Source organism: Pseudorca crassidens, chromosome 19 (assembly GCF_039906515.1).
Source record: "Pseudorca crassidens isolate mPseCra1 chromosome 19, mPseCra1.hap1, whole genome shotgun sequence".
Lineage (NCBI taxonomy): Eukaryota > Metazoa > Chordata > Mammalia > Artiodactyla > Delphinidae > Pseudorca > Pseudorca crassidens.
The window spans coordinates 58,245,937-58,269,241 of record NC_090314.1 but is presented as its reverse complement, the minus strand read 5'-3'; the positions used below and the strand labels follow the sequence as shown (position 1 = coordinate 58,269,241).

At 56.4% G+C, this 23,305-nt stretch overlaps 2 protein-coding genes across 5 annotated transcripts in view; both read left to right on the top strand.

Moving 5' to 3' along the window:
- Positions 1 to 9,166: 9,166 nt before the first annotated feature.
- RPL38 (ribosomal protein L38) lies at positions 9,167 to 13,582 on the top strand. Of its 2 annotated transcripts, none has more exons than XM_067714021.1 (5): positions 9,167 to 9,266; positions 9,478 to 9,511; positions 9,674 to 9,734; positions 12,642 to 12,764; positions 13,508 to 13,582. In XM_067714021.1, exons 2-5 carry the CDS (start codon positions 9,509 to 9,511, stop codon positions 13,531 to 13,533), a joined length of 213 nt encoding a protein of 70 aa, XP_067570122.1. In that variant the 5' UTR covers positions 9,167 to 9,266; positions 9,478 to 9,508; the 3' UTR covers positions 13,534 to 13,582. The 2 variants fall into 2 exon arrangements, with proteins under 2 accessions (XP_067570122.1, XP_067570123.1); XM_067714022.1 differs by lacking the exon at positions 9,167 to 9,266 and adding an exon at positions 9,336 to 9,360.
- A 4,955-nt stretch (positions 13,583 to 18,537) lies between these two features.
- Positions 18,538 to 23,305, top strand: part of TTYH2 (tweety family member 2) — a 39,945-nt gene continuing 35,177 nt past the window's right edge. For 2 of the 3 annotated variants that reach the window (XM_067717122.1, XM_067717123.1), the window contains exon 1: positions 18,538 to 18,733. In XM_067717122.1, coding sequence (XP_067573223.1) covers positions 18,605 to 18,733 — 129 coding nt within the window. In that variant the 5' untranslated portion in view covers positions 18,538 to 18,604. The remainder of the gene's footprint in view (positions 18,734 to 23,305) is intronic. The other variant, XM_067717124.1, reaches the window with a different exon arrangement.

Below are 23,305 nucleotides of genomic sequence, written 5' to 3'. Positions count from 1 at the left end.
CCCAAACATGACATTCGAAACCCCTCCCAATCCCATCTCCACCCTCCTCTCCCGCCTCCTGTCCTCCCCACGTGGCCCCTGCATCTAGGCGCTGACCTGCTGACCTGATGGGTGGTCTCCTGGAATCGGCTCTACCAGCTCGTGGGAGCCACTTGTTCTGCATTCAAAAGTTGACATCACGTTGGCAACCTGAAATTGACCATGGTGGGAGGATTTACACCATGGGAATCAGCACGTGCTACAGAGGACCTATTTATTTATTTATTTGTTTATTTATTTATTTAGGTCAGAAAGCCAGATTTTACGCATTTGCCAGCATACCCCCGTTGAAAGGTCCCCGGGCATGTCACCCACTTGCGTATCTGCCCATCTTTGTGTGGGCGGTTCCCTCTGCCAGGCTCTCCCCCCACTCCCTGGGATGCCCCTTCTGTCTCCCTTCTCTGCCCCGGTCATTTGCTGAGGCCCCGGAAGGAGCCCAGCCCCCTCCTCTGTGCACCCAACCTGGACTTTCACCTTGTCTTCTACGCCAGGGATCATTTGTTTCCCAAATGAAAATCAATTCAAAGCAGCTTCAGGAAAAGGTAGAAATATGCAGGAAGGGAAGGGGGAGGTGAACTTCACAGGACCGGGGGCAGAAAGTTTAGCTGCCGTCACAGCCACTAGGAAGATGTCCAACAGCTGCTCTTTCTCTGAAGCCCTAGTCCCTGAATCCTGCTTACATGTACCCATCGTGGCTTCCCCCAAAGAGGTGCCCCTGGGCCCCTGGTTTGCATGAAACCCCAGACCGATCAGCCACATAACAAGCCAGAGTCTCTAAGCTCTGGTCCCGGGCCAGTCCAATCATCTGAGGTCATGGGGCAGGGTCACATCATCACGGCACATGGGGGTCACATGGTCATGGGGCAGGGGGTCACACGGCTGCTGTGTCTTCAGCGGGAGCTGTGAGAGGGGTGGACAGAGCTGAGAAACTGGCCCACCTCACAGCTGGAGGACAAGCTCCATGAGGACAGAAAATGTGTTTATTCATGTCGAGACGCCCAGTCCCAGCATAGAGCAGGGGCTCAATACGTATTTGTAAATTCAAGGAATCACCTCAGCTTGGGTCTTCTCTCAGCAACCTGTGACCCAGTTGGTCACTGGAGAGGGAGGCAAAAGGCTTTGAGTATTTCACCAGGGAAACACTCCATGCCCAAGTAACAAGGCATCCTTGGACTTCCCTGGTGGCACAGTGGTTAACAATCCGCCTGCCAAGGCAGGGGACACAGGTTCGAGCCCTGGTCCGGGAAGATCCCACGTGCCAGGGAGCAGCTAAGCCCGTGCACCACAACTACTGAGCCTGCGCTCTAGAGCCCACGTGCCACAACTACTGAAGCCCACGCACCTAGAGCCCGTGCTCTGCAACAAGAGAAGCCACCTCAATGAGAAGCCTGCACACCGCAACGAAGAGTAGCCCCCACTCACCGCAACTAGAGAAAGCCTGCGGGCAGCAATGAAAACCCAACGCAGCCAAAAATAAATTAATTAATTAAAAAAAAAAGCCAACTACATCTGTCTTGCTCATTAATAGGAGATCAGCCTGCCCCACAAGGGCTGAGGGGGAAATTCTGAACAGGTAAGAAGGAAGCAGAGTAGGGGAGGGGGGACGTTGACCCAACTGCCCCCTCCCTCCCTGCCACTTTCTATCACTCCCCGACCTGCAGCCCCGGAAGCTAACTCTTTCCAGACGCCACAGGCGAACTCTAGGGGAGGGACGACGGCAGAGCACAGGTAACAGCCCTTGTCACCTCACCAGGTGATCCAGAGAGCAAGTGGAGGGGAGGGTGTGAGGCGGGGAGCAGAGCTAGGCGTTGGAGCTGCAGGCTGTGGGAAGCAGCCCCCCCACCCCCGTGCACACCCGCCTTTCCCGAGACTCAGCCAAGCAGGAGGCTGCTTGGGGCCACTTCTGTCTCCATCCTTCCGTCTCCAAAGATGCTGCGATTTCCGCCACGTGGGAGGGATCCGACTGCTCGCGCGAGCCTTTGGGAAGAGGCGGTGGCAAAGGTTTCTCACCACGGAGACCCCGGCCAGTTCGCGCCTCCCCCTTCACAAGCAGGAAACGCGTCTCCCTGTCCCCCTGGGATGGAGTCTAGATTCGCACAAATTGTTTTTCCCTGCTCGTACACACCAGAGAAGGAAACAGGAAGGACAGGGGAACAGAGTCCCAGTTCCCACCATGAACCCGTGGGGCCGCCGGCCTCCTTCCCCCGAGCTCCGGCTTCCTCCGCGGGACTCTCTCCCTCTCCAAGGGCGCACGTGCTCAGAGGCAGGTAGACGCGCTTCCAGCCGCCGCAGCCTTGAGCGCTCTCCTTAATCTCCTCACCTTGCGAGGCAGTGCAGCACTCCATAGTTGCTTCTGGAAATGCGGTCACCAGTTTAATCGGTAGAACTTGTCCTGGTTGACATAACCTAGTGAAGCAACCCGGGCCTCCCTGTTTCTCGGGAAGCGCGACCAGTGTGTCGCTGTGCGGGGCGCGCGGCTCCCCTGCGCGTAGGATGTGGGCCGGCCGGAGCGCAGAGCTCGTCTGTGCCTGTTGCCGGCACGTGAGCCTGTAGACGTGGCCGGGGTTCCGGGGATCAGGGAGTGTGGAGTACGCTTGGATGATGGACAGGACGGAAGGGAGCCCTCTGAGCCCTGGGGACTCCTCTGCCTCGGGACCGCGAAGGAGCCAGGCGGTGACACGGCCACATTAGGTCATGAGGCCACCCCGAGGGCTGTTGTCGATGGGCTCCCTGCTCTGTGAATATACGCTGGCTGGCCCCTCCAGGTCGGAGCCTCCAGCCTGCTCCGCGTCCCGCGAAGAAGGAGAGCTGGAGAGAAGGAGGGATGGAGGGAGGAAAGACAATGAGCTGGGGACACTCATCCCAGGTCTCTCCCTGACAGGCTGCAGGAGGGCTGAGCGTGTTCTTGGGGGGAAGGTCTCAGCCCTGGTCAGTGAGGCGGCCCCTCCCCCCAGACAGCTTTGCTGTCCCGGGTCCAGGTGACGCCCCCAGCCACCCCCAGGCCCAAGGGTAGGTCTCCCTCTTGCTTCCGTGTACCTGCTGCTCGCTCCTGCAAGCCCAGTCCCGTGGTTAAAATTATCCTCCAATCAAAGTGGCGGTGATGGGATGAATGGGGAGATTGGGATTGACATGTATACACCAATATGTGTGAATAGATAACTAATAAGAACCTGCTGTATAAAAAATAAATAAAATAAAATTCAAAAAAAAATTATCCTGCAGTCACTCAGTCTTGCTGTGCTGTTTCCGGTCAGGATCTGGGTGGCTTCAGACGGCGGTGGGCGACGGTGTTGGTGGGCAGTGGCTCTCTCCCGGACCCAGCACCGTCCTGCCCTTGACACCTTGATGGGGGTGGGGGGGACTGGTTTTCTTCTCTGTTGGCCCACCCTGGGCAGGTGGCCCCTTGGGGGAGGGGGAGGGGCACGTGGCTTCCTGCCGGGGCGGGGGGGGGGGGGACTGGCGGGGGGCAGGCTCTTCACCCTATGCACAGGTCTTTCCCAGCGTTCCTAGGTCTTAAGCCAGGGCCGGCCAGCTCCGGGAAGGACACGTGGGCCATCCAGGCTCCCCCACTCCCTCCAAGGGAGGGGGGATGCAGCCCTGGGGGCCACCGTGAGGGAAGCAGGAGGGCAAAGGCTCTGAGGCACTGGCCTGCGCCCCGACCAAAGGACCCACACGGCCCAGGTTATGAGGTTGTCAATCACTTCATCCTGCTTCCGCACCCCTTCCACCCCTCACACCCCAGTCTAGCCCGACCCCCAAGGCCCCGGCATTAACACCTTTAATAGGGGCTTCCCTGGCGCTCCAGTGGTTAGTACCCTGCACTTCCGTTGCCGTGGGCCCGGGTTCGCTCCCTGGTCGGGGAACGAAGCTCCTGCAGACCCTGCAGCGCGGCAAAAATAAATAAATAAATAATTTAAAACACCATTAATACTAGTGGCCTCTCCACGCTCTCCCCTCCCTCCCTGGGACCCCCACCTGGCAGAGGGGGGTCCAAGACCCGGCACCACTGCTGATGAAGGTCTCCTGTCATTCATACCCAGGATGCTCTCCAAGGCTCATGATTTATGGACTTTAATTTTCCCAGGTCCTCAGTCGTGTCCCCTCTTTCCCTCTGGTCTGTCAGGGCGTTTATCTGCCACCCTTGCAGCCCTTCTCCCCCTTCCCTGTTTTTTAATTTGAAGCATCTATCTGGAGCATCCTGAGATGGGACCGTCTGCAATACTGAATGCATTACACTGCTGACAGCTGTATTGATTTTCTCTCTCCTGCTGCATAATGCAAGATATATACAAGCCGATAGGTTGACCCCTGTCCCTTGCTTTGAAGGGACCGTGCCCTTTTTCTTTCTCTCTCTCATGTCCCCCTCACCCTGGCATACGTTGATATATAGGAGGGGTGTTTGTCCCTTACGCTCAAGATGGATTCTCCTCTGCCCCGATATTATTTTCCTCTCTGCTGGTGGACGCTGTCTAATCCATCCTTTTTACGGTAGCAGGTTGGACACCGTGGAAGCCGTTCACGGTGCAAAAGGGTTGGTGGAAGCAGGGGAGTTGAGGAGGTGGCATCTGTCAAAACTGGCTGTGTCCCCTCTGGGCAAGACCAGGCAGACTTTCCCAGGGGTGCCCTCTGCCGGCCTCACCAAGTCTAGGGCCACCCCAGCCCACCTCCTCTTCTCTGGGTTGTAGTTCTCCAAATCCACTGGCAACTCTTGACTTACATTCAGTTCACAGTCCCAGAGCCAGCTGCTGGGCTAAGCGTTTTCTGTTGTGGTTTCTGCTAAGCAAGGCAGGGAAGTGGCAGACAGTCATGTGGGCTACACCCAATTGGCATAGGGGTCTGAAAGGCTTGGAAGGAGGGATTAATATCCCTCCTCAACAGAGACTGAGGCTCAGAGATGCCAGGAGACTGGTTCAAGTTCTCCCAGCCAGACACAGGACTTGAATCCAAGACTATCTGTCTCCAGGGTCAGTTTTCCATAAATCCTATCACAACGCCTCCTCCAGGAAGACCTCCTGGACTGAGGCCACCTAATCCAATTGCTTCTTTATTCTTGTCCCCCTGGAACATATTTGCTTTGAAGGTTTGCTCTTGCCGGCTGGCTGCTGAGTGTGTTGGGTGGGTTCTCTCTGTTGTGAATCAGCATCATTGTTACTTCCTCCTGGCGGGTTTCCCTGGGCCCAGCCTGTCCCCAGCCCGGATCAATCTCCCACGGTCCCCATCTGGTCCCACAGTGAGAAGCACTTACTGCCTTATCAGTGCCGCTCCTGCTAGTCTGTGATTCTCTGGAGATGGGGACAGAGATGCAGACCGTATTTTATTTCTGCATCTTCACCGCCTGGCCGACAGAAGGAACTCTCTAAAAATGGGTTGAATCCGTTTAATCAGTCAATGGGCCGTCTGGGCGGGTGGGTGTTTGCTCTCTTAGAGGTCCCTTAAAGGCAGGCTCTGCAGGAGCTTTTTCTGCCTTCTCCCCTCCACCCCCCGTCACCCAACCCCCAGCCCCACACAAGGCCTCCCACTGGAAACGGTCCTCCAGCTGCCAAGGAGGAGAACACCATTCCTAAGGTTCAGGGCTTCTGGCCGATGGGGCCGCACGTGCTCCTGGTGACTGACTACCTGGCCACATCCATCTTGCCAGCCAGCCAGAGACCCACAGAGAAGCAGCAGAAAAGGATGCTGAACCTTCGAGCATCCCAGAGCAAGGGCTGGGTACCAATATGAGCAATGGCCATGGGGTGCAAAGACAGAGGCCTGGGCCCATGAGTACCTGGCCACAGGTGCAGGACAGACGTCATTATAATAAAGAACATCCTCTTGGTTTTGTCTTTCCGGTCCAGTGGCTCTCAACGTGGAGTGATTTTGCCCCCCAGGGACGCGTGGCAATGTCTGGAGATGCGTTTGTCTGTCACAGTTGTGAGGGTCCAGCATCTGGTGGGTAGAGGCCAGGGAGAGCTGAACATCCTACAAGTTTCAGAACACCCCTCCCCCCAAAAAACAGAACGATCCCAAAAGCCAGCAGTGCCGAGTTTGAGAAACCCTGTTCCAGCCCGACCAGCCATGCCTTGTGGCTTTTAGCTCAGCAGCTGGGAGAATATCGAACCTGCATCCCTCGGGAGCACCTGAGATTCTCCTGGACTCCTTGGGGGCTGGAGGAGGGAAGAAACCTGCGTTCCTTTAGTCCTCTTGGGTCCCCCCAAAAAGCACCAGCCTCCGTGCCCGCACCCTGCCTCCTTCCCTCCCTCATCAACCTTTTCCCAAGTCAGCAGATTCAAAATAACCCCCTTCCAAGATGGTTTAAAGGACAGCCCTGCCGCCAGACAAAGGCGTGGGCCTCTTGGGGGCCTCTTGGAAATTTTATAAGGTGGTAGATATGAGAGCACCCCGTCAGGTATGAAATACCATACAAATATTACCTCTAATTATGTAAGTGCTCTCAGCCGGGGGTTTTAGGATGCAAGGCAGAAAGGGGCCAGAATCTTCGCTTTCCATTTCCAGTCACGGCCTCAGCGCCCTCGTGTGGCCACTGATGGAAACTACACACAGGGCCGGGCGGGGATTTTCAGACCCGGGGCGGGGCAGGCAGGATGGCTCTGACTCTGGCTTTTCTCGTTGTCCCATTTGGGCTTCACAGCAGCACCCGAGGGAGGAGAGAGAGAGGTAGTATGACCTCCCCCGGAAAACCCCTGGAGCCAGCCATGGGTTTTTGCAGGATGACGCCTGCCGTGGACAAGCCCAGCCCTGCAGCGCAGCATAAAGTGGGAAAGGCAATTCGGGGAGCCGCTCCTCTCCCGCTGCCTCCTGGCTCTTATAGAAACCTTGAGCTCCCCCACTGGCACCCCCAGGAGGTTGGTCTCTGTGTTTTGTTACTAGACATCTATGTTCTCTTCTTATGCAGTTCAAGAGGCAAACATCTGTCTCTGGGATCACTGCCAAAAGGAAGGGGCAGCCCCCCTCCCTGTCCCTGTCCTGTAGGTCCCAGTGGGGAGAAGCAGCAGGCATTCACTCAACAAATATTTTTGTGGACCTATTATGTGCCAGGCACTGCTTTGTCCGAATTAATCACTCCCTCCCTCTCTTCATCCCTTCGTTCATTCATCCAAACATCCCTCCATCAATCTATCCACCCTTCATATGGTGAGTGATCTCGGATGCTGCAACCATCTCGAGGATCCTGCATGTCAGCACTGAGCACCTCTGTATATGTATGAGCAGTGCATTTTGGGAGTTATCAACAGAATGCAGAACCTCGTCCTCGCCTCTATAAAAAAGTCGGTGCAAACGTATGGGAAGTTTAACATTGCTGCACAGCCTATGGAAAGGCAGGTGGGAGTAACTGCTGCATGAGTGACGGGTGACAGGAGGCAGAGGTGCAGGGTCCTGCCCAGAGGAGAGGGCGGAGCTGAGCTCTGAGGATAAACAGGACCTAGGGTCAGAGGGGAGGGCACAGGCCGATGCCTGGGGTCAGGAAGTGCCCTTAAGATACCGGTTGGCTGGGCTGAAAAGGTCGTTGCTTTTGGCGGTGCAGTGGGGGAGAAAAGACCAGAAAGGCATCAGCCTGAGATGGAGGGGGGCTGTCAGGTCAGGCTGGGGGATTTGAGAGTGTCTTTCTCAGGTCAGAGCTGAGGCATCCTGACCTTCAGATAATCTCACATTAAGGCCCTACCAATTAACTTTTCTCTTTGTTAACACCCAGAAGCATCTGTAGTCACAGAAACATAGTTTGCCTTCTTTTAAAAGGCTGTCTAGCACCATTAGAGGATTTCGTGATCTCCCAGGGGCAAGGACTGTGGGTTTATCCTTCCCTGTATCTCCAGCATCTCTAGGAAAATGCTCAGCCTGGGCTTGTCTAATGGGAGGGAAGGGGGGGGGGGGCGGGGGGGAGTGGGTTCAAAGCGAAGTTCATGGTAAAGGACTCTTTTCTCTTCAGGTGAGCTGCTCTGTAATAATGCGCACAGGGCAATTACATTCTGTTGTGCAGTTATTAAATTGGGGAGGAAACAAATATAATAAAATGTAGACATTTGTAAGGAGGTTAAAAATAAAGTGGAGGATGAAAATTAAATCGATAACCTCAGGTTTCCCGGAGCCTGCCTGAAAAGACGTTCTGGAAGAGCTGAGGGTAAATTTGTGCTGAGAAAATAATACCAGGGATGGGGTGAAGGCTGCGAGGAACCAAAGGGGCAAAGGGAACGCTGCCTTCCCAGAGCTGCCAGCCCGTTTCAGGTGGGCAGCCTAGTGAGGAGGTGGTCAAGAGTCTGGGAGCGTGGTTCCGAGTCCTGACTTCACCTCTCCCAGCAACTGACACGCCTTCATTCTCTGCGGTAAGACTGGAGTAAACGACCGGAGCCACCCATCACAAGCACGCCCGAGGATCACAGAGGCCCTATGGGTAAAGTGCTTAGTACAGGAGATGCCCGGTGTGAGTGTTCCATAAAACGTTAGCTATTCCATGTTTGGTTTTTTTGGGGTTTTTTTTTTTGCGGTACGCGGGCCTCATTGTTGCGGCCTCTCCCGTTGCGGAGCACAGGCTCCGGACGCGCAGGCCCAGCGGCCCTGGCTCACGCGCCCAGCCGCTTTGCGGCATGTGGGATCTTCCCGGACCGGGGCACGAACCCGTGTGCCCTGCATCGGCAGGCGGACTCTCAACCACTGCGCCACCAGGGAAGCCCCTATTCCAAGTTTTAACTTGCTTTTATGGTACCAGTTCTTAAAGGAATTGGAAGCAGCCAGTGGAAAAGCTCCGTTCAATAAGAAGAGGCGAGCAAGAGGGCCCTGCCCATGACACATTAGATGTCCGTGGCAAAGGAGACCAGAAGGAAAAGGGAGGAACCCCTAGAAAGAGGTTATAAAATGTACGTAGGAGGGTCCCTCCATTTAAAAGAAAAAAAAATCTCTGCGTAGATGCCCAATACACAGGTCTAATGAAAGTAGTAGATAGTAAGTCCTAACACAGGTCTTCAAACCGAATCTGAAATAAAACCTAGCAAAGCCAAGGTGGGGTTTGGACCGGAGGATAGAGGAGGTAGGGAGTGGTGGAGGGAAGCGGCCCATTGCTTTCGGGGAGCCGCGCTGTTAATCCAGGGAGAGACGCAGCGATGGGAAAGGCGAACGCCTGTGTTATTCTTGACCCGTTGCGAACACCGTACCCAGCTTCCTCTGGGGGAGGGCTTAACTGCCCGGAAACGGAAGTCTTTCTTTTCCGTTCTCCTCGCTTCTGGCTGTTCACGGTGAGTGTTTCTCGGGCCCTGCGTTGGGAGTGGGGTGTTATCCGTGGTAATCCACGGCTGGGTGATGTCTGGGGACCCAGGGCCTGGATCACAGGTGCGGGGGGAGGAGGATGGAGTGCGATGGGGCCGGTATTTCGGGGGTGTGGGGACGGGAAGCGGGGTAGCTGCTGGTCCCCGCATCCCATGGTCACTGACGCTTGTTTTCCCGTAGGTTCTGCCCGTGCTCTCCGCGCCTCGTCGCCATGGTGAGAACGACCCCTGCCTGGGGCCTTTCCGGGGTTGGGGGGCGAGGGGCGAGGGCAGGGGCGCCTGTGCGAGGGTCTTCCGAGCCCCGAGAGGGGCTGGTGGGCCCGACCATCCTAGAAAAGCGTGTCTCTACAGTTGCTTCTTTTTGCTTTGTGTTGCAGCCTCGCAAAATTGAGGAAATTAAGGACTTTCTGCTCACAGCCAGGCGAAAGGACGCCAAATGTAAGTGAGGGTTTAGACGAGCGAGTGGAAAGGGTCGCGTTGGCGCGGAGCCGCTCCTGCACGGGCGCTGGGCCGGGCGGCTGCTTAAGCTTGTGCGTGCTGTCGGGAAGCAGTGGTTTTAGCAGGTCTCGCGTAAGAAAAGGTGGTTGGCCAGTGTGTTCTCTTCCTTAGCTAAATGTGAACGTTTAAGAAAAGTCCTAAGGTGTTTTGTTCGTGTGTGTCCTCCTGTGTATGGTAGGTGCTCAGAACGGAACCCTTACTGGGTGAAAATCTGGAAACGCGCGTTTCGTAAACCCCGACTTAGTGCTGCATGTTAGGCTCTGGGCTGAGCACAGGCCCTGCTCACAAGGAACTAAGTCATTTCCCTTCTACGTGTGTTAGCGTCCTAGCCTGTAAACGAAGGGAAAAGTAATTGATGGCATCAGAAACATAAAACAGCGAGTTTTTGGTGGACGTGTGCCAGCCCCAGCTGCCAGCGTGTTCTCTCTACACTGGGAGGGAATTCTGCTGGTGTGCCTGTGTTGTAGTTGAAGGAGGTGTGGGGAGCTTGTGCTCTATACTAGATCTTGAACTGCCTTAATGCGGAGTCATCTTTCTTGTGCTGCTCCTTATAGCTTTCTTTCCTTCCCAGATTTGTGCTAAAGAGAAAATCGGATAACACGTGAAGGTGGAGTATTCTCGGGCTGACTTACTTTAAGGTGGGCTGAGGTGCCAGCCGTCTCTGATGCCCTGTGTCACTGGTAGGGTGAAGCAGTGGCGTGCAGGAGAGCCTTTGAGGGAGTTCACGGGGCTTCAGGGAGAGTCATGTCTGTGTCCCCTTTACCTGAAACAGGTTGTTGCCTTTGATCCCCTGGTGCTGTGTGAACTGGTGACCACCTGTGAGAACAAGTAGCATCTGGTGGGAATGTCTGTCCTGACGGGTGGTGGGGACCCCGGGTGACAGTGCGCTTGTGTTTTTGTATGTACTGTGGTGCACAAAGGAAATGTATCAGGTCAGCCTTAGTCCGGGCCACGGAATTTGCTGTCACTGCCTGGGCAGATCCTAGCTCTACCAGCAGGTAGCTGTCCTTAGCAAGGTAAACACAATCCCACTGTTTTCTTTCTGTTGAAGAGGGGGTGATGACATCTGTCTCCTAGTATTGGTGCAAGGATCAGATCAGATGATCTCTTGGAGACGTCAGCACGTTGAGCAAGTGACACCAAATCCATCAGATGGCTGTGCATTTTAATTCTGTTGGGGAGCTTGAGTTTAGACAGTGACCTGTGAGAGTAGGGGTCACGTTCCCCTGGATGTGATAGGGTGCTCAGTGAGTGTTTTGTGAATACACTTTTGAATATTTCTTTATAGTTTTAATTGTAAAATATGAACTTTTTTGGTGTGCAGTTTACTGGCTTTGAGTATGTTCACACTGTCGTGCAATCATCCTTTTCCAGAAATTTTCATCTTGCAAAACTGAAACTCTGTAACCCATTAAACAGTAGGTCTCCATTCTCCCTCCAAGCCCTGGCCACCACCATTCTACTTCGTCTCTATCAGTTTGGCTCTTCTCGGTGTATGTCGTGTAAGTGGATCCTCTGGTATTGGTCCTTTCATGACTGGCTTGCTTCATTTGGCATGAGATCTTCAGAATTCATCCGCGTTGGAGAATTTGTCAGGATTTCCTCCTTAAGACTAAATGGTCCATTGTGTGCACACGCCACATTTTGTTTCTCCGTATCCGTCCATGGACATTTGGGTGGTTTCTGCCTTTGGCTGTTGTGAATAATGTTGCTGTGAACGTTGTACAAACATCTCTTGTTGCTGCTGTCTGTGCTTTTGAGTATATTCCTGTAAGTAGAATTGTTGCATCACATGATGTTGAATAAACACTTTTAAGCGATGCGTCTGCCTTATCTTGTGAGGGTTCAGTTAGTTTATAGATGTACAGCAGCTGCTAGGGACGACGCAGTATACTTAGCTTTGGGAGGAATGTTAAGATAGCAAAATAGGTTGGTTTGAGTAAATATCCATGTGCCTGATTTATTAAGACATGAGCCAAGGCAGCCCGTGCCTTCGGCAGGACCACAGAGCTTCTGCTTCCTGTGACACGTCCCACCCCTTGAGCAGTTTATTGGCAGAGATGGAGCTGTGGGTTGTGAGTGCAAGTTACCTGTGCTGTAGAAGTCGGAACGGGGAACTTGACAGGTGCCTGACATGAGTAACCTGGGAAGCGGGTGTCTTCCTGCCGCCAGAATAGGTGGCGGCCTCATGAAGGTGCATCGACGCTTGCACATAACCACGCTGTTTGCTACATTTCAAACCTTGCGCTGTTGAACTTCGAGCACACTTGGGGCTCTTTGTGGTCTGAGCTGTGTTCCCGAGATGGAATTTTAAAGCAATAAAGAGCCCAGGACATGTGTTCTGCTCGCATTTGAGGAAAAGCTTCAGCACATGCTCATTATGTCGGGGGGCGGACCTGAAGGAAGAGCCTTAGCATCGCCCCCGATGGCATCTCATATGCAGTTATTTCTGAAAGGGTGGTGGAAAGCTCTTGATCTCAGCAGATAATCCATCTCCTTACTTTATGAACTACTTTCATCCCTTAAAAAATAATAATAATGAGATGGACACAGGATGTTCTGGGATGTGTTCAGTGTACCAGATACTACCTGTGTTTTAAATATAAACATTAAGCTCCAGGTTCTTGAGTAGTAATGTAAGGGAAATGAAGATTTCTGACATTATTTTTAAATACTGAGCTCAGAGGAGGGCGGGGGCATCTTGTTTTCTGTTTCAACAGAGGGACAGTGGAGGGAGGCAAGCACAGCTGTCACACGTGCCACGTCCTGCAGACCTACAAAGCCGGTGGACTGTGCGCCCTCTCTTTTCTGTGATACAGTTTAATTGTTAATTCTGGTCTCTGATAGCGGTCAAGATCAAGAAAAATAAGGATAATGTGAAGTTTAAGGTTCGATGTAGCAGGTACCTTTACACCTTGGTCATCACAGACAAAGAGAAGGCGGAGAAGCTGAAGCAGTCCCTGCCCCCAGGTGAGTGAGGCGGGAACCCCGGCGGGGGGGAGCAGCCCGGAGTGTGGGGGTCCCTGTGTCACCACCTTGTTTCTTCACTTGTCCCCAGAATGAGGAAAGTCCATTCTGTACTTTGTCTAAGTATCTGCTCTTGCTGCGGCTGTAGTGCAGGGAATATGTGTGGTTCTCAGAGGTTAGATCCCATAGCAGAAATCGCTTCCATGGCCACAGGAAAGTTTGTTTCAGCCCCTTCAGTGCTTTCCTAATGCAGCAGCATAACGGCCGATGCTCATTCTGTCACTCATCTCATCCTCACCGCGGCCCTACAAGGTAGGTAGGTGCTGGTATATTGATGACCCCCATGTTTATAGGCTGAGGGACTTATTAAATACAACAGGCCATGAGCGTAGGTTAGTTAAGCATAGGGGCCTGTCCTGGTGGTGGAAGGCTCAAAAGGGCACCTGGGAGGAAACTGCCCCAGGAGCCCAGAGGGGGTTCCAAAGGCTGCTGCTTCACAGTGAGAAGTCAGCCAGCACCACTTGCCCTTGTAAGACTAACTGGAACGTCTTTAGAAAGGCTGAGAGAGGGAACGTTTTTATCATCAAACGCTAACTGTTATGTTTTAAGCGAAACCGTCCTGGTGGGCTTAATTTCTGAGCTTTGCGAACCCTCTGTAGCTTAAGTGCAAAATCCAGACAAGCAGTAGCTCAGATAAAATGAATAATCTTCTGAGTGGCTTACTTCTGGTGTCTCTTTTCCTCTAGGTTTGGCAGTGAAGGAGCTGAAGTGAATCACGCACACTGATTTGAACTGTATTAAAAAATTTGTAATTCTCAAAATGGCCTTTTTCTTTGAGGATGGGGGGTGTGGGTGTTACTTGGAATGGCTTCTGGTGGGAATAGGATGGGGGTCCTGGTTGCTACCTTGTTGCATCCCTAATCTTGGGCTGTGATCCCAGTGGACAAATAAAGCCATCTTTTTTTTTTTTTTCTTAAGCCTAAGTTTGAAAATAAGTAGATGGAAATAGGCAGTTAAAAGAGCCAATTATTGGTGGAAGTGAAGCCAGTCTGCACTCGTGGGATGTAAAAGTCATTTAGGTAAAATGAGCTCCCTTGTCATGAAAATGATAGTTAAAAGGAGGAATTGATCAGCCTTCTTGGAAACGGCAGTAAATGAAGCCGTCTCTTCCTCAGGAGGTGGTGGCGCTTTTGTGTCTGCCATGTTGAAATGTTTCTTGATGCGGAGGTGGATGTGTGATTCCCTCCCCTCCCTCGACTAAGACACTTGTGTTCTCAGGCACAGGAGTGAAAATTCACTCTTGTGTGTTTCCTAAGTGCTACTCAAGATTAAGTGGAGCTCGGGAGTGGTACTTGGTGCCGTGAGATGAACGCAGATGAGAGGACAGTTTAGATGAGGGGCTCTGAGAAGGAGCCTGTGAGTTAAGCATGGAGATGAGTGGATGTTAGCCCAGCGAAAGGAGACCCTGGAACCCAAAGACCGGTCTGAACATTTAAATGGAGGAGCCAGAGATCTGACCCCGGACCTTGAGGCAGTGCAGTGGTGGGTGTGGGGATAGGACACGCTGCTCAGACAGGTGCATGAAGACCCGAATCCCACCTCCCAGCCAGGCCTGGCTCCTTGGGGATTCAGTCCTGCTTCCACTACTTGCTGACATGAATGATCTTGAGAAACTACCGCAGCTCCCCCTGCGCCAGTTACCAATCCCGGGGAGGACTCCAGACGCAGATACGGCAATACTTAGAAGGCAAAATCGCCTTCAGTCGTGGGCGTTGGTCCCCTGTGGCCAGCGAGTGTCTGCACGGTGGCAGGGCAGTTCGCTTACATGCACCCCTCCTGCCTCGTGGAAGGACCCCCATCCCTTCCCCACAGAGCAGTATGGAGGGCCAAGTGTTTTAGGAGGCACGCATTTTTAAGCAGGGAAAGTGATTCATTGAGCTTGAAATAAGGAAATTTCCCACACTGGTGACAACGACGAGCCCGGCACAGGTCCTGTGGCCTCATTACCCCTTGGCCAGGAAGTCTTCCCCAGCCCGAGGACCAGTCTCAGGCAGCTGAGTGGGGGTCGCCAGGGCGCTGTTCCCAGCACTAAGTTCCCAGAAGGTTATGGCAAGTCCCCACTGCAGTGGTTTCAGAGTCCAGTGAGCTACACTATGGAGGTTAGGGTCTTGGCACGGATGTGTGGGTGCACCACGAGGTGGCGCCAAACTACGGCAAATGAGCGCCGGCGGCCCGGGAAGGTCTGGCCGTGGTTTGCACTGAGATCTACGCCCAAGTAGCCAAGTGGCTGAGATCGTTCGTAGGCTTTTTTCTATAAGAATTCGAGGCATGTGAGGTCCTTTTTCAATCTAGTCCTGAGGAGTTCGGGTTTTGTTTCCTCCGGCACAAGGGTCCTCGGCGCTCAGTGGTTGTCGACAGACCCAGATGGGGCGCCTTCAGCGGCTTCCAGTCCTGCCCGCCCTTTCATTGGTCCAGCTTCCCAGGAAGAGGGCGGGCTTACCACTTGGGCTCCCTTTGTCCCAGCACATTTTGCAGAGACCAGCCCCAGTTCCTAGGATACAAACCCCGCAGGCATTTGTCTAGAGAAGGCATCCTTTCATGCTGTGGTTCTCAGCCCCGGCCTGTGCCTGCCAGTCATTCAGGGCACTTTTTAAAAGTTCGCTGAGGCCAGGTCTGGTTCCAGAGATTCTGCGTAAGTTGGTTTGCTGCATCGGTATGTGTTCAAGCCCTCTGGTGCCCAGGGCCGACACTGCCTCTCTGAGGTCAGCCGGTCAGCTTGGGTGAAGTGGTTCCTGCCACGCCAGATGAATGGGGAGCTGCGTAGGCAAGAGGGCTGTTCGACGCCCTTAACGAGGCCCTGGGAGGTCTCACGTTTCTCTTCTGCTTCTCTGCTTCATTGGCGTCCCGTCTAGGTCAGCAGGCCTCCGGGGAAGCAGCTAGAAAGGTCACTGTCCAGCTGGGTGCAGACCGGCCCAGCAGGTTTGTGTGTTCCAGGCTGCACCCCGTGGCTGCGGTGATGGCCCTGAGGGTGGGCTTGTGCAGTCAGCGTCTTCAGGTGTGGGCTGCGGGCCCACCCTTCCCCGACCCGTTCTGTCTCTGGGCCCAGCCCCAGCTCCAGCAAAGTCGATGCTCAGGGTGCACTCCATGCCCTCGCCCTCCCTTCTCCCCTAAGACACTTGCAGTTTGCTGTAGTGACTCTAATCTTCCTAGAGGAATGCCAAATCCTCCTAACTTCCGGGTCATTGTGGCAGGGATCAGCAGCTGCAGCCAGAGCTGTTGACAACGGGCAGGGGGAGGGGAACGTGTATGTGGCACCAGGCGGTGCCTATCCCGGAGGTCCCGGGGCTGCCTGGGGGCTGCGTGACCATGCAGGTTATCAGCGCCGCCGAGGGCCCTACGAAACCGCTTCAGGTCCGTCTTCCTGAGCTACCAGCACGGCCGGTTCAAGACCAAGACCCTGACCAGGGCCTCTGGGGCCATGTGTGGTCTGGCCCAGGCCTACCTTGACAACTTGTTTCTCTCTCTTTTGAAAAATACCTTTATTTTGGGAAATTCCCTGGCAGTCCAGTGGTTAGGACTCAGAGCTTTCACTGCCAGGGGCCGGGTTCGATCCCTGGTTGGAGAACTAAAAAAATATATATATATATATAAATTTTATATATATATATATTTTTTAAGTAAGGCTGAGGTATAATTTACAGTGAAATTCACCCTTCTTGGTATGCAGTTCTCTGTACTTTGACAAACGTGTACAGTTGTGTAACCAACCCTGCAATCCAGAGAGAATATTCCCACCACCCCAAAGTCCCCTCTTGCACCCCAGCCCCTGGCAGCCTGCCACCGGTCTGTTCCTGTCGGTGGTGTGCCAGCCTCTCCTTCTTGTCGCTCCCCTCACTGCGGGCTTTGCATTTACTGATTCCACTCCGTCCCCTGCGGACCTTGGTCCCTGATCTCACAGTGTACTGTCCCCCTGCTCCGAATCCACCCTCCCCCAGGACTTGGGGGTTAACTTCAGCTCTCACCTCACGTGTCATTTTTCAGGAAATATCCCCCCCCCAAGACTCTGTGCCGATTCACACACCGACACCGGGCTCTTGAAAGCACTTTGCCGGGCCGGGTGGGGGGGGCTGGGCGGGGCTGGGGTTGTAGTTAATCACTGAGTGGGATAAAGGCTGCCTCCCCTCACCTATTAAACTTCCCATGCCGGCAGGAACGTGTGTTTTTCTCATCACTGTATTCCCTAGAACAGAGAACGTGCTCAATCAAAATTTGTTGAATTAATGAAAGGAAACCCCAGTGACAGGAACAGTGCTCTCCAGCTTCTGTGCCTCAGCTTTGGGCCTGCGCAGATGGACGGCTGCAGTCAGGCTCAGGGAACCTTGACCCGGACCGCGACCTCCCGGAGGAGAGAGAGGTCTCGACCACAGCACAGGACTCCATCTCTCAGCCCTGGATCTCTGATAGGGGAAGGGGCGTGTGTGGTCTCTCCCCCTCTAGCAGCCACGCGTGTTTGGTGGAGTTTCACCCGCATCCACCCCGTTCCCCAAGCCAGAAACCTAGAAGCCTCTCCCGGGTCTCTGTTCTCACCCGTGTCTCTACCCGCCTCGCTACCACTTCTCAGACTGTCTGTAACTCAAGCCTGATCCCTTCAGGACCCCTTAACCGCCCCACACCCACCTCACCGACCTCAGGCGGCCCTTTACCCTGCCCTGGACCTTGTCCCAAGCCTTCCCCCTCCTTCCCGCCCCGCGCGTCCCGCAGTCACGACACGCGGTTTGGGTCGCAGGACCGCGCGTCCTTCCGCGAGGCTATGTCGGATCCGGGGCTGCCCCCACCGCATCCCCCGCATCCTGACGCGCCGACCCTGCTCTGCTTTTCTCCAGAACATCGCTAACCTAGCACGCTGTCCGTCTTCACGTGGGTACTGCTACCACCTCCCGCTAAACTGCGATCCCCTCCCAGCCAGAGCTTCCATCCGCTTTTGTTCACGGACAGAACAGTGCCTGGCACGTAGTAGGCGCTCAATAAACTTGTGTTCTCGACGGTTCTGGCGTCTCCCTGGGATGTCCGGCCCTTCCCGGCGCTCTCGGTGCTCCCTCCCCTCCCCTCCCCTCAGGACAATTCCAGGGTCTCTCCCCAGGGGGCCCGCCCCGTCCCGCCGGCTGGTAAGAATCGGCTGCTTCTCTTAATCCCCGCCCGGGGCTTTCCAGGCGGCACCCGTTAGTTTGGGCAGATGCGCTGGGCGCTTCCGGGGTAGGACCGTGTCTTTGAACCCACGTGGCTTACAGAGTGAATGCTCAATCACGGTTGAGAGTGAATACGGAATTAGTGACCCAGGACTGGGTCCCTTCCTTCCCCAGTCTGTCAGTTCACTACCCTCTAAGAGGGCTAGGAACGGCCGGCCTCGCCTCTCACGCCATGACTGCCCGCGGCACTCATAGACCCTCTACATGCTGGCTTTGATGATAAGTGACCAGAAGCCCGGGGACCTAGAGAGTGCTGTTCAGAGACAGATTCAGAAGCCTTCTGGGGGCTGTTTCCACTTCTCCTTCCACCTCTTTCGCCCGTGGGGCCAGGACAGATTCCAGGCCAAAAACACGCTTCAGGCTTTTCGGTGTGACCCCTTGCAGCCGGAGGGTGAGCACAGGGCGAGGAGCGCCCCCCCCGGAGGGGGCGGGGAGGGCGCGCGCGCTCAGCGGGCGGGGCCTAGTCCAGGGCAAGGCGGGGTCGGGGTGGGCCCGAGGCGGGGCCGGGCCTGGGGCGGGGCGGGCGGGCGCGCGTCCCGGGCCGGGCGGTGGGCTGCGGTCGGCGGTCGCAGCGGGCGGGCGCACTCCGGCAGAGCCATGCTGGCGGCGCGCGTGGAGTATATCGCGCCCTGGTGGGTGGTGTGGCTGCACAGCGTCCCGCACGTCGGCTTGCGCCTGCAGCCGGTGGACAGCACCTTCAGGCCCCGCGATGAGAGTTACCAGGAGGTGAGTCCGCGCCGCCCCCCGACCCGGCGCCCCAAGTCCCCGCGCCACCCCTTCCGCCCTCCCAGCCCGCCGCTCTCCACAGGCGTCCAGACCCCGTCCCCCACTCTCCCCGCAGCCTCTTCGCCCCTTCTCCCCTTTCCCCGCGAGTCCTTGGCCTACGGCCCTCCGGTCTGGGAACCTCATGGGCCGGGACAACTGGAAAGATGGGAGTTAAGCCGGCCGAGGGACACGGGGGGGAAGGGCGCAGAGGCTGCCTGTGGCGGGGCGGGGAGGCTGAGCGCCGAGGGGGAGGGCAGCGCCGCGCGGCGTAGGGGCATTTGTGCCCGTACCCGGTGATTCCGCCGCACCAGCTGCGGAGATGCTGAGGAGGGCCCCGCCGTTTTCCTCCTTCTGCGGTTACAAGACGCGCTCTCTCTGGGAGAAGTTTGGGCAGAAACTCCCGGTCTCCCGGTTCGTCTCCGCAGCAACTCTCCTCCCCAGCCCCTGCTTGCAGCGTGGAAGCCGCTGCCAGCACCTCTACTTGGGCCCCTCCTGGAAGGCGACAGAGCTGGGGGAGAGGGGTGTGGACCCTCAGCTACGTGTGGATATTTGGGGGAAGGAAGGTGGCCCCCATCAGCCCCATCTCACACCAGCGCACCCTCCTTCTCTGTACAGACACACCTTCTAGGCCCTGGATTTCTGGGATCTTAGCGGCTTGGCCAGCCACTCGCCTCATCCCTGCAATTCTCTCCTTGCCCTGCTCTGCTGGCCTCCGCGGTTTCTGCACCCCTGGGGAGAAGGGGTGCTCCCCAGGCTTCCCCGCCCAGACAATTGCAGAATCTCCCAGCCTTCTCAGGTGTGGCCCAGCCCTCTCTAGCCCCTGTAGCCAGGCTGAGTAGTTTTCTGTTGGGTCAAAGATTCCGGGACTGGGAAGTCCAAGATGGGGCCCATTTGTTCAGGACTTTGACCCCCGGCAGCCTCTGCCTGTGTGTCAGGCTCTCTGCAGTCTCCTGGTGTGAGGCCAGTCAGGGCAGAGTGGGGCCTCCAGGGAGGCTGAGCAGGGGTCGGCTGTTCACCTCTCCCCTGCCAGGACTCTCTCCTGCAGGGCGCCGGGGATCCTGGTCCAGTAGGGTGTGCAGGGTGCCAGTGACAGGGAGTCTAATAATAACCCCTAGTGTCCCCGTCACCCTCGGGCCCCAGGCAGATGGTGCCTGCCCTTCCAGAAGGAGGAGAGAATCAGGACCCCTTCCTGCTCTTAGGCAGGGATCCGTCGCCGGGTTTGGCTTGCCGAGTTCGCTTCCTTCCCTGTCTGTCTGGCCTCCCTCTCCCCGAGCCCTGCCTGGGGAAGGCAGTTCCCTGAGAATGTAGCCACCTGGGGAGAGCTCCAGGGAATCTTCCGTTCCCAATGAATGCATGAAAAGAGGCGGATATGATTTCAGAGACAGCTGTGTTGCTTGCGTACTGTGTGTGTGTGTGTGTGTGTGTCTGACCCCACGTCCTTGTGTCCCAAACCCTGCGCCCCAGATCCTGCCCCTGGGGCCTCCAACCACAGCTTTCTCCTCTCCCCTGGAGGAAAAGTAAACTCTTGGCCTGGGTGGAGAAGACCTTGGTGTGTGGGGAGGGGCGGTAGGGCACTCCCCCCGCCAGAGACAGCTCCCGTCTGGCCAGCAGCTGTGGTTGGCAGGGCCTGAGCCTGGGCCACCCCCCTCGGTCCCCTGGAGAGGTGGCAGATGAGCCAGAGGGACCCACTCAGAGCCCCTGCCCCTCTCCTCCCCGGGGTTTCAGACCCTGACACACTGTGCTGGCATCCCCAGGGCCGCTGCTCCCCGGCCGCCAAACACCCAGCCCCACCCCTACCCTCCTTGTACTGCTTAGGCCGCCTGAGGGCTCTGAGTGGGAGATGAGTCTGGTGAGCCTGGATGGGAAGTCTGGCTCTGGGTGTTTATTTAAGGCGGCTCCTGTTTTGGTAAGTTCCCCTGTTGTCTGACCGTGGGTCTCTCCTGGACGTCCCCACCTTCGTCCCCTTCCTCCTGAGCGGCGGTCACCGCCCAAGTCAGGGCACCACGTCAGTTAACACCCTGGATTGGGCACCTTCTGCTGTCAGTCATCTCAGTACTCAAACTGTGACCATGGCAGGTGTCTGTACCTCCCTGAGCCTCACTTTCCTCCTCTGCAAGTATTAAATGAGATGTCCCTTGAAACATGTTTAGTACGTAGAGGGTCCCATAGCACGTGATAGGACCCAGTGACGCAAATCATTACGCAGACTGGCCTTGAGGTTCAGAAACGTGTCCAAGTACCATAACCCATGGAGAACAGATGGAAGATCTGTGTCTACAGTCACTGATCAGGAAGGACTGAAAGACTCATGCAGAGGGGGCTTCAGCTCATGCCCCAAACGTCCAAGTGAACAGTACCGTCCTGTGGTACTCTGTGTGTGTGTGTGTGTGTGTGTGTGTGTGTGTGTGTGTGTGTGTGTGTACACAAAGATTAAATGGAACTGGAAACAGGCAGTGCGTCCTGGAAAGCTCCGTGGCGGGGACGAGCCGTGCGGGGGATCTGGAAGGCAAGGAGGTCTAGGAGTGAAAAGCAGGTCGCCTGGTGACTGGGACATCCTGAGCAAAGTCAGTTCCCAGAACTTCCTTGAGGAAGCAGAGCTCCCAGGGGTCAGTCACTTTCAGGGGTCTTGGGGAGCCATGGAAGCCCCCTGATGGCTGTCCTTCCATCCCTCCCTGCCAGTGGACTTGACCCTGAGTCCTCGCTCAGGCTACCTGGGCTCCATCCACCAGGCTCTTGGGGAGGTCGTGCCCAGTCTGTCTGCAGGGGCAGGTGAGGCGAGCCCCAGGTGGAGGAGGACGCCCCGGCCCCGCTGGGCCCCCAGCCCCATCCGAGGAAGCAGCCCAGACCTCTCAGCCTGAGTCTGCTGACCTCTGCCCGGAGAGAAGGAGTGGAGATGGAGCAGATCCCTGCTTCGAAGGGCTACTGAAGGGACCCGATCAGTTAGTGGGTGTAAAGCATGTGGCCAGCGCCCGGCGCTCCCTAAGTTGCCACAAGCCCTGCTTGGCAAGGAGGAAGCCCCAGCTGGCCAGGTGCCCATTGGACAGAGTTGGGGACAACAGAAAGGGCCCCTGGCACTGCCCCCGGCAGTGACTCCCAGAACAAGCCACTGCAGTTTCCTCCTTCAGTTGCCACCGTCAGCATGCGGCCGCCTCCCTGGAGAGGTGGGAGACCAGACACCGAGGAGGTGCTGTCCCCGAGAGGCCCGGCGGCTCCCAAGTGCTGCGCCAAGCTTCACTGCTGCTCCTGCCTGCGCATGTGCAGGAGCCTCCTGTGTGCGCCCTGCGCCGTCGGTCCTTGCCCCGCGTCCACAGCCCAGCCGCGTCCGTAGCCCAGCCGCGTCCACAGCCCAGCCGCGTCCGTAGCCCAGCCGTTCTCCTGGGACGCGCGTGAGGAAGTAGAGGAGACACTCTTAATTTTTTACACGGAGGCACGGATTTCCGTGTGTTGACGTTAGGTGGTTCCGCTCCTAGACTCCCCAGAGAGTCCCAAGTGTGTGTCCTTAGGCCGGGGGAGGGGCTAGACCCAGAACTACAGGGCTCCCCCAACTCGGGGGGCAGTCCTCAGGAGGAAAGGCCAGGCGGGGAGGCCCGCCGGCAGGATTTGAGGGGAGTCGAGCTTGGGAAGAGGAAGCCCCCTTCACTCAGTCTGAGCCCTGAGTCACGGTCAGCTGGACAGTCACGCTGCGCCCTGCCCCCTGCCCCCGGGGGGGAGGGGCTGCACCATATCGAGTCACTGCCTCTCCCTCCGGCGCCTCTCGCCCTGGCCTCGCCCCTCGGCTGGCTCACTCTCTGTCTCCTGGGGTCTCGGGGCGAGGGGCGCTCGGGCTGTTGCCCACTCCCCCGCCCCAGTGCAGGAGCCCCTCGCGATGCAGCTGCAGCCTCGGCGTTCCCAGAATGCCAGTCGGTCAGTGCTGCCCCCAGCTTGGGTCCTGGGTTCGTGCTCTGGTTTCTCATCGCAAAGTGACAAACCAGAACTAATGGAAGTCACTGCCACGAGGGAGAGGCCCGAGCCCTGACGCGGGGGCGGGGAGGCGGCGGCCGCAGGAGCTGCCCTGGAACGCTCCCTTCTCGGCGCTGTCAGAGCAGGAGGCCGTGTGAGCAGAGCTCCTGGCTTCCTCTGGACGGGAGGTCCTCCCTGTAACGCCCTCCCCGCACCCAGACACACGGGGACCCGCAGTGTTAATTAGCAGCCGGAAAATAATAGCCCGTTGGCCGCTGGCCGGTGACACCAAGGTGGCCGGTGACACCCAGGTGGCCGTGGGAGGTGGCTCTTCAGGCTCCTCTTCCCTCCCCCCTCCAACTCCTCCTTCCCTAACCCTAACCTCTGCCCCTGCCCTCGTGCTCCCAGCGCCCGAGGAAAGTTCTGGAGGGGAACTGCTAACAAAAGGGCCTCCGCATTTGGGTTTCCCAGACGGGGCCTCCCCGGGGATGGGCTGCACCAAGGGTAATCGAATGAGACCAGATGCCCAGCTTGGGGAGCCCCACCCCTGCCCCCCGGCCTTGGAATCCCAGGGCCCTGCGCACGAGATGAGGC